Source organism: Acomys russatus, chromosome 19, assembly GCF_903995435.1.
Source record: "Acomys russatus chromosome 19, mAcoRus1.1, whole genome shotgun sequence".
In the NCBI taxonomy this organism is placed as follows: domain Eukaryota; kingdom Metazoa; phylum Chordata; class Mammalia; order Rodentia; family Muridae; genus Acomys; species Acomys russatus.
In genome coordinates, this window is record NC_067155.1 from 55891938 (window position 1) to 55901357 (window position 9420).

At 57.3% G+C, this 9420-nt stretch overlaps 1 protein-coding gene across 1 annotated transcript; it reads right to left on the reverse strand.

The window, feature by feature from the left end:
- Window positions 1–421: 421 nt before the first annotated feature.
- Lhx5 (LIM homeobox 5) lies at window positions 422–8605 on the reverse strand. Its single transcript, XM_051161603.1, has 5 exons — window positions 8068–8605; window positions 5908–6131; window positions 4993–5270; window positions 4177–4342; window positions 422–885 (listed from the first exon to the last, which is right to left on the reverse strand). The coding sequence occupies exons 1-5, from the start codon at window positions 8238–8240 to the stop codon at window positions 518–520; spliced, it is 1209 nt and encodes a 402-aa protein (XP_051017560.1). The 5' UTR covers window positions 8241–8605; the 3' UTR covers window positions 422–517.
- Between the last annotated feature and the right edge of the window lie 815 nt (window positions 8606–9420).

Consider the following 9420-nt stretch of genomic DNA (forward strand, 5'->3'; position numbering starts at 1 on the left):
GTTACTGGACAGGCTAACCTTCAGCCTCAAGATTGACCACCAGGGGGCGCCAACTCTCGAGCGGATTTGTCTTCCAGCAAAGCCTCCGTTCACCAGCGGTCCTCTTTATTTTTCTTCTCTGGCCGAGACGTTCCTCTTCTCTTTCTCTCCCTCTCTCTTTCAACCTCTCTCTTCTTAACTTTTTTTTTTTTAAGAGAAAGAGAGAGAAATAAGATTTCACAATGCCTTGGCTCGTAGGGAAGGGTAGCGCCTCGGTCTCCGCTCCTTGGTCTCAAGCCCCTCTTAGTTCAGAGGTGATGGTTGATGGGGGTTCGGAGGGCTTCTAGAGTGTGCTTGGAATCTCGACCTTCCAGAATATTGACTTTGGTCCCAAGAAATTGCGCAAGCGCGCGCCGAAACTCTGAGGGGGTAGAGATGCGAGTTGCCGGGTGGGTGCGAACCAAAGAGAGGACTCTTGAGAGTTACCCAGGCGGCGTCCCGGGCTCGATGGCAGGAGGGTGACTCGGCCCCCTCGGCCTTACCATACGGCTGCCTCGTTGAGCTCGGGGTTGGGATGCGACAGGGGTCCGCTGTAGCCGCTGGTGCCGCTCATGGGGAAGGGCGGGCTGGGCCCACCGCTGAACACCTCTCCCGGCATGGGGTGCAGCGCGCCCGGCAGGCCCGGCTCCGGGCTCGGTGTGTCCGGGTGCGAGATCATGTCGGTGAACCTGGGGTTGTCTGCGCCGTGAGGCCCGGCCAGCGGCGGTTCCAGCGCGCCCAGCGGCGTCGAGCCGGGTCCCGACGCTGCCAGGAAGCTCGAGTCGGCCGGAGACTGTGCCTGAGAAGGCGGGCCATGAGTGAAGAAGTCATAGTTGCCTCCCGGGGCATAGTAGTCACTTTGGTAGTCTGCGGGAAGGACAAGGGATAAGAGAGGGCGTGAGGTCAGACTGCCAGGGCTGACAGGGACCTAGGGGACCCGAGGACGCGAAGGCAAGGACGTACAGAGAAGGCCGTCGGTACAGATATGGAGAGAGAGCAGGAGAGCATATCACGGACCCTAGGTTAGACCGAGATTGTAAGGTGGCTCTGCCTTGGGGATGGAAGGTGGCCAAGGAGGGCGGCCATGGGTAAGGGAGAAAGGGAGAAATGCAGAACTGCAGAAGGGCTGGGAGGGATACTGAAGCTGCAAGGATGCTGAGCAGTACGGTCCATAGGTAGCGAGGGAAGAGAGACTGCGGAATCGCAGGTTCTCAAACACGCGGAGATGGAGAGAGAGAGAGAGAGAGAGAGAGAGAGAGAGAGAGAGAGAGAGAGAGAGAGAGAGAGGAGAGAGAGAGAGAGAGAGAGAGAGAGAGAGAGAGAGCGAGCCTGTAGAGGCCAGGGGCGCAGAGCAAAGGGAAGACTGAGTGAGAGGTGGAGAAATGACACGGGACAGAGATCTGCAGCGACGTGTGTGTAGCGGGGGTTGGGGGTGGAGCGTTAGAGGGCAGCCCCAGACGTGTCACTACACTCAAACAGCCAAGTGATGAGAGCGTTAAGTAGAGGAAGAGGGAGACGGAACAACAACAACAAAAAAAAAAAGCCGCGGAGAGGGTGCAAGACGAAAGACTATGAGAGCCAGAAGCCGGATGGGCTCAGAGGTAAAGAGACAGTGGACCCAGGAGGACCAGGCTTGGTAGCCCGCAAGGCTCAGGGAGCAAACAGCTGCAGCTGCTGCAGCGCAAAGCACCCAAAAGGTTCAGACCTGGGCTGTGGCCCCAGCGAGGAAAGCCAAACTCGCACTCGGCAGCGGCCAAAGTGCGTAAAGCAGTGGACAGAAAGCCGGGGCTCAGGGGCGCGAAGGGTGCACAGGCAGGGACAACCTCGGTGTTTTTTCTCTTGCTCCTCTCCAGTCACCAAGCTCAGTGACAGCGAGGGGGTCTGGAGGTCAGGACCATTTGAGGGTTTCTGGGAGGTAGAGAGAAGAGGTAGAGAATCTCCACTCTCTACCCAGAGGATCTTGCTAGGAAGCGCAGGTTATTTTGAAGTTATTTGAGGACAGAGACCTTTGGAAGAATTGTCGCAAAGAAGAATTCTTACAAATTCAGGGGTGCAGGATTCACAAGTAAGGCGCTTAAACCGCCACAAATAATTGCTTCTGTGGACACCCTCTGGCCTTCCCCTGGAACACAGCTTCCTCCCACCTCCAGATCGGCCTCTCCAGAACTGGGGTGCGGGACCCCATCAAAAGGAGCACCTAACAGCCTGTTGATGGGACAACCCGCCTTGTACTGCGGGAAAATCGGCATCCCCCAGGCCAGGGTCTCTTCTGGAAACCCACTCCCCTTACTCAGTCGCAGGGTCTGAGTTCACAGGCTGGCTCTGGATGATTCCGTCAAATCCCCCCCCCCCCAACATAAACACACAATTTCCGGAAACCCTGAAAGCCGTCCAAATCAGGGCATGGGAGGAGGGTTGTATGGAGACTTTCCTGGAGTAGAGGCAGTTTAGGTCTCCAATTAGGCTTTTGAAAACCTCAAATTCCGTACTGCCCAAAAGTGAGGAAGATTGAGAGAGACAAATTTGGGGGCCCTCAAAGGAACGGAAAAGGAGCGCGCTAAGCAGGGAAGGCCGCGGCCCTGGAGCCGTGCGCGCCGCCTCCGCCCATATGGCGGCCGGGCCGGAGGTAATTGGAACAAACGCTGTCTGAAAAGGGCACAAAAGCCGCAGCTGGGGCTTTGTCCGAGCTCCCACGGGGAGCCGCGGGCCCCGCCACCCGGCCCCTTTCTCGCCCGCTGCCGGCCGCCACCACCGGGATCTCCCAGTGCGGATTAGGCGGGGCTGCTGTGCTGGGGGTTGTGGAGTCCTGCGCCCCCATCCCGTTTTCGGAGAAAGGGGGGCTCTTGTGTTCTGTCCCCCACAATTTCCCTCAGGTCTGCAGAGAGAGGGGGGACTGGCAGGATCGGTGCGGGGTGGTCTGGTCCTCCTGAAAACCTTGATTAATTACTCAGGTTGGGGCGGGAGTTTCCAAGCGGGTACCGCCCCAACTATCTCTGGGCTCCGGGTTGAGATTTGTGTGTGTGTGTGTGTGTGTGTGTGTGTGTGTGTGTGTGTGTGTGTGTGTGTGTGTTGAGGACAAGCTAGGTAGAAAGATTAGACGCCCTAGGACACGCCCATCACCATACAGTTCCGGCTTCCTAATCTGGGCCCCGCTACCACATTAAAATCACCGTTTCACATTTTGCCAGCAATATCCAGGGGCCTCGGACTGGTCTGTAGTTTAACTTGCCAGGCTTCCTCAGATGGAGGTCAGGCCAGTATGCCTGACTTCACTTCCTCTCCATGCCGGCACTGTCCACATTTTAAAGGGAATTCGCTTTTTGCCTCTCAAACTTGAGTTTGGAGTCCCGAAGCAGGCCAATAGGTCAGTGCCATTGGTTAAACATTCCCGGAGGCTCCATGAATCGGAAGGCTTGGGAATCTAGAGAAATCCATCCTTTCCACAGAGGGCTCTGAGACTGAGAGGATAGCTGGGCGGTCCCTTCCTTCCTCAGGGAGCTGGCCAAACGGAGAAGCTGAGAGGAAGACGGAACGCTAGGACAGGACGCTAGTGCCGCGGAGCAAGAGAAGAAAGGGGCTGCCAAGCAGGATTGAGTCTATTAACATCAAAACCCCAAGATTAATGGGGAGCACCAGCCCACCCCCATTCTAGATCAATCCCTTTGGTTGGACCGGAGTGGGCCCTAGATCCACACAGGCATTTGAAGCAAGCTGTGAAAAGGCAGGCCCCCTTTTCCAGCAACTCAAGCCTGTGGGGTTGCAGCCTTCCCTAAGCTCACCAAGCTGCAGGCAAAGAATAGTGGAAGAAAGGCAATGTCGGCGGTAGAGAGAGGGGTGTTTGGCGCTCACTGGCGCTGCCCAAGTAAGACCCGCGAAGAGTGGGCTGTACCTGCCTGCAATCCCACCTCAAGCTGTCCCACTGAGGTCTTACTGCAACCGGGTATATGTAAGTCCATGTATCCTGTGTGGGTGTGCGTGTTCGGAAGGTACCTGTGAGTGAGTAGCGTGTGCTAATGAGTCTGTCTAGGAATGGTTTTGTGTACATACTGCGTGGGTGGGGAAAAAATAAAGGCTGCCCTACGGTAGCCCAAAACGCTAGAAAGCCCAGAAGAGCTCTGCGCCCGGCCAAATAGCAGAGCGTCCCTAGGTGCCCCTTACCTCCGTAATAAGTGTATGGGGTGGACCCCAACATCTCAGACTCGTCTAAGCGGCCTCCCAGGGGACGCATGCGCCGCGGACTCCGGAAGAAGGCGTGTCTCCGGGCGCCCAGAGCGCTCAGTTGTTTCATGCGGCGTTCTTTGGATCTCCGGTTCTGAAACCACACCTGGGGAGAAGGGAAGGGTAGTGAGCTTGAGGTCAGGAATGCTGCCCCCCCCCCCACCTTCTTTCCTGCTGGGGCTGCCTCTGCAGGGTCCTAGCGCCTCGGGCACACCACAACTCTCTTTAGGCGAGGGCTGGGTCGGATTAGTCCAGGAGGGGCGGAGAGGGGCTTCGGCAAACCAGCCAAGGGTGAAGGATTTCGTGGACCCGTGGGGTGACTCATAAAGACCCCGGCTTCCTGGTCCTCGGCCTGCCCGCGGCCTGACGGCTTTATAAAGGCTTCCTACCCCGCCTGGCCCTCGCCCCTGGCTGCGGAGCCAAGCTCCAGCCGATTGTCGCTTTGCCAGCGCTAAGGCGCAAGGACATCTCCCCTTTTTGTGCTTGGAGAGGAAGTTGGTTCCGGACGCCAGAGAGGCTTAAGTCATTAGCTGCTCAGGGTAGGTTGAGGAGGTGGATGGAATTCAGAGAGGTCTAGCGACCTCGCTCAAAAATCGTATCGCCAGGACAGTGGGACCGAATCAAATCTTTTGGCTAAAAATTCCCTCCTCCAAAGGGTGCCCGACTGTCCCTACGCCAGGCCCGTAGCGTTCATAGGCTAGGCTGCTCGACGGGAGGTACGTCTGCTGGTCGGGAGGGCTGGCCCATCAGTCCTACCTGAATGACCCTCATATTGAGGCCAGTCTCCTGTGCGAGCTGTTCACGGATGTGGCGCGTGGGCTTGGGCGTGGCTGCGAAGGCTGCCTTAAGCGTTTCCAGCTGTTTGGCCTTGATGGTGGTGCGCGGGCCGCGCCGCTTGGTACCGGAGTTCTGTTCCTCGTTCTCGTTGTTAGCGGTCTCCTTGTCCGATGAGGTCGAGTTGTCGGTCTCTTTGGGGTCATCCTGTAACGGGTCCTGGAGGTCCGGGGACAAACTGCGGTCCGTACAAGATGAAACTGCGGGGCGGACGGATTAGGGACAGGACAGCGGCGTCAGCGCGATCCGTCTCCAATTCAGAACCCGGTCCCGGAAGACCCAGTCTCTTTCTGCCTTGGTCACCAGGTTTCCTCCCATACCAGGGGGCACCCCTCCCCCAGACCCGGCGCCCCCCCCCTCTTCAGGCCTGGCTTGGTTTGAAAGGACATTCTCAGCACCTCTGCCAGTCAGCAGCTCCCAGGGAAACGGGGCACGCCCTCTGAAAAACTCTTTCTTCAGGAGTGGGGACAGAGGTGGGTACACAGTGTCCCCTCTTATTCCCCCCCCCCCCGCGTCTCGTCTCTCTTTCCTCTAAATAGCTATGAACCTTCCTGTTCATTCTAGAATTTGCCAGGACCTCAAATGACACTGAAGGGAGACTTTTTTTTTTTTTCCCAGTTCTAAGGTGGTGTTCTGGAAGATGAGCCCGGCTTGCGGGGGGGGGGCGTGCCCCCCGTAGAACTGTCTCCTCATCTCTGAAGCCCCTCAAGCGGAAGTTAGCCCAGTACATCCCAGGGCAGAGCAGGCACAGGGTGGCGGTTGAGAGTGTCAGGCTGGTTGCGGAGCCCGATAGATAGCGTTAGGAGGCGAGGTGGGCAAGGGCCGACGCCTGCGTACCTGAGTTGAGGCTTCCTTCCTTGAGGCTCGAAGAGCTCAAGTAGTCGTCCTTGCACACGAACTTGTTTTCGTCGATCACGTAGAGTTCCTCTCCGGTGGACAGCTGCTTGTTGCACACCATGCAGGTGAAGCAGTTAAGGTGGAAGACTTTGCTCCGGGCCTTGCGCACCAGGTCACTGGGAGAGATGCCTTGTGCACAACCAGCGCACTTTGTGCCAAAGCGCCTGTGAGATACAAGACTCCTGTCAGTGTGAGGTGGGGGAGGTGGATCTAGTGTCCAAGTCCTCTTTGGTGCTGACCTCTTGCAACCTGCTCTGCCTTCCCAGAGACCCATGTTTCCATAGCTGTCAAACGGAGGCCTAATCTTAGTCTCTTTTGGCAGGGCTGGTTTGGGGCTCCAAAGGTGGCTCTGCTTTTAGTATGTTGATTCAGGCTCTATGGGGCTGTGATCAGAAGAGCTGGGAGTGCAGCCTTGAGTGCAGACCCAGGGTTTAAGGGTGTTCCAAGATGCCTCCCCTGCCCTCAGGTCCCTACCAAATCTACCTTGGCTGTTTCAGGAGCCCACAAAGGGTTTTAAGCTTATAGAGTAGGTTTCCACCATCCTTAGCAGTCCCTCCTGGACTGGGCCGTTTGTGTCCCAGATAGGACTGTCTGTCTGCTTTTAGCAGCGGGGTGGAAGATCTAAGCAGAAATGCCAGAACTTTCCTCTGGCTTCTGGTGCTACCTGGGAGACCTGCCTAACACCCCCTCCCCCCAAAGAGCTGTGCATAGGAGGTTCTCAGAGCATGACATTCTGGAAACAGGAAGTCAGTTTCTGCACACATGTACACCCTCCTCCCCAATCTCTAGCCCTGGCAGGCAGCAGGAGAATGGGGACAGAGGCTGATCTTACCCAGCCAGGACCTGGGATCACTCAGAAGCCCTCTTTCCCTTGCCCCTGAACAAAATCCCTTTTCTTCCTTGGGCCCTAGGAAAAAAGCACCCCCTACTCAAACACAATGGGTAGTGTGCAGAACCTAAATGAAGGGGTACAGGTTGTGTGGGGAGAAAGAAGAGAGCTCAGAATCCTGGGGGACCCCTTCATCCACTCACACTCATGTCTCTAAACAGAATGATTTTGGGTGACATTGATGTAGTGAGGGCATTAGAAACCATAAGTCACTTTTGGCCTTATCCGGCAGCATAATTGGCTATATACACCTTATCAAAAATCATTAGGTGCTTTGCAAGCATGCCACATTAGGGGCGCCAAGGCCTCTGGGGCCGGGGAGTTTACACGTGTAAAGGCGAGGCTGACATTTTCTCCTATTCAAATTCCCAAGTGCCCGGCCACTGGGGCAGGCTGCCTTTCTCCTCTGCTGAGCTAATCACGCCCCCTCGGTGCCTGGAATTCAGGCTCACAAAGCCAGTCTGGGTGCCGGGTGGAAACAAGCAGAAAGCGCAGTTGGGGGGGGGGAGGCAACCCCACAGGTTTCTAGGCTGCTCCTTAGCATTTCCCACTTGGGGAAACTGAGACCCAAAGAGGCACGGGGTCCTGGCCTGCCTGAAGCGGGAGTAGGGACTTAGGAAGAGAGGTGACACCTCGCAGAACGGACCCGCTGATCCCCAGCCTCCATCTCTTGAGTGCCTTTACAACTAGGAAGAAAATGGCTCAGGAGTGCGAGTCGGGGTTAAGGTGAAGTTTCTAGTCCCCTATTTCCGGAAGACTCCTCCTTGGCTAGGGTCCTTTGGGACTGGGAAGTTTCTGTTCGTCCTCACGTTACCCTCTGGGTTCAGGGTTTCTTCTGGGAAGAAGCCCTCAGCTGCCCTGAACTCCTGGAACACCTTTGGGATCTGGGGAGAGGGGTCTTGAAGCTTCTGTCCCGGGGAACTCAGGCGTAGAGAAAGGGCTGGGAGCAAGTTGCAGAGTTTCCTGCCTTTGCCATCTGTCCGATCTCTGCTGCCCGGCCGACCCAAGGTGAGGCAGCCAAACAGCGTCCTCCTTCCTCGCCTTAGCCTTAGAATCCCACAAGCAGAGGACAGGGTTTGAAGAGGGCAGAGGCCTATCTGCTCCCTTCCCCTCAAGCTGCGATGGATGTTTGGTCCCCTAATTCCCAAGGAGCCTGGGTGGAGCTCCGGCCAGCCAGTGGTAGGCATTAGGGCGCGGCGGGAGCCTCTTACCTGAAGAAGTCGTTTTTACAGTACAGCTTGCCCTCCCGGGAGAAGCACTTCTCCGAGAGGTTGGTTTTGCACTCGCAGCATTGAACACATTTGATATGCCATGCGCGGTCCAGCACGTTCAGCAGAAAGCGGTCGAGGATGGGCCGCTCACAGCCCGCACAGTGCACCATCATAGCCGCGCGCCCCGGCGGCTCCGGCCGCCTCGTCCTCCTTGGGGCCCCTGGGCCCTTAAGGCCTCCCGGTCCCCGCCGCTATGGCTCTCAGCGTCCCTGGTCACAGGGCCTCGGCAGAGGCGAGTCCGATACCGATCAACCAAGACTTCGCAGGGTCAAGTCCTCCGACGCTCTCCGGCCTGGCGCTGCACTGCTCAGAGTGTAGTGGAGGGCGGCGGCGGTCACAGCCTCATGCCACGGGTCGCACCCAGGCGCTCGCTCCAGCCTCGAGTAGGTGTCCTCGGCGGCTGCTGGCTTCGGCACTAGCGGGCGGCTTTCCCGGTTGGCGGAGGCGCCGGCACTTTCCCCCACTTTCAAGCGGTCCCGATCCTCATCTTTGTCTGGCCGCCGCCTAATTCGCGCATCCTTATTCAGATTTGGTGACGTGGTGCGGCACGTAGGGGGCCGGGCGGCCAATGGGCGCGCCGTGGCCATAGCAACCCCTTAAATTTATAGCATATCTAAATTGGCTACAGCGTTGCGGTCAGGACAGAGCAAAAAAAACAAGACATCAGTATTGCTGAGTATTTGCTAGTACCTGGTTCCCAAGCTAAGTAAGTATTTACCTTCCAGTTTGGGCCTGGAGGGGTGGGGACGCGATCCGAAAACTGAGGGTTTTCTCTCCGCAAATATTTTGGGGGGGGGGGGCAGGATTTCAAGGCCTACTCAGAGAAGGACCTCCCACCCGGTTTGCCACCCTCGCAACCTGTAGAAGTTCCCCGGGCCGGGAGTGCTCTGTGGCTTCCCGCTTCCGAACCCGCCCAATTCCCTCTTGCGTTAGACTGCAGCTCGCCGGGGCTCTGAGCGCAGGAGCTGAGAGACCCCGTACTTCTTTTGTCACACATCGGGCTGGGGCCCAGCAGGCGGGAAGCTTGGGTAGTTCTGTGCCTTCATCCCTCCCCCCCCCCCCCACCTCCAGCCAGATTGACGCAGAGATGTCACCTGGCCTCGTTTGGGAATCCCGAATGTCAGGTCTAAGTTCTCAGCTCACCAGGCTCTGGGGGAGGTATGGAGAAGGGGGTGGTCTACCTCGGATGGGCAGGTAGACAGGGGGTGGCAGCTCACTACGTCTTTCTCTGCCACACTATCTACTTTCTAGGTCAGCCTAGCGGGAACCGTGGGGAGTGGGCCACTCTGTAGA

Bases quoted from the DNA above. Each gene is read 5' to 3' on its own strand.
- Lhx5 (XM_051161603.1), bottom strand. From the start codon at position 8,240: ATGATGGTGCACTGTGCGGGCTGTGAGCGGCCCATCCTCGACCGCTTT. The intron at 6,132-8,067 runs GTAAGAGGCTCC...TGTATCTCACAG, and splicing joins TGTAAAAACGACTTCTTCAG to GCGCTTTGGCACAAAGTGCG. The intron at 5,271-5,907 runs GTACGCAGGCGT...TCCGCCCCGCAG, and splicing joins GGAAGGAAGCCTCAACTCAG to TTTCATCTTGTACGGACCGC.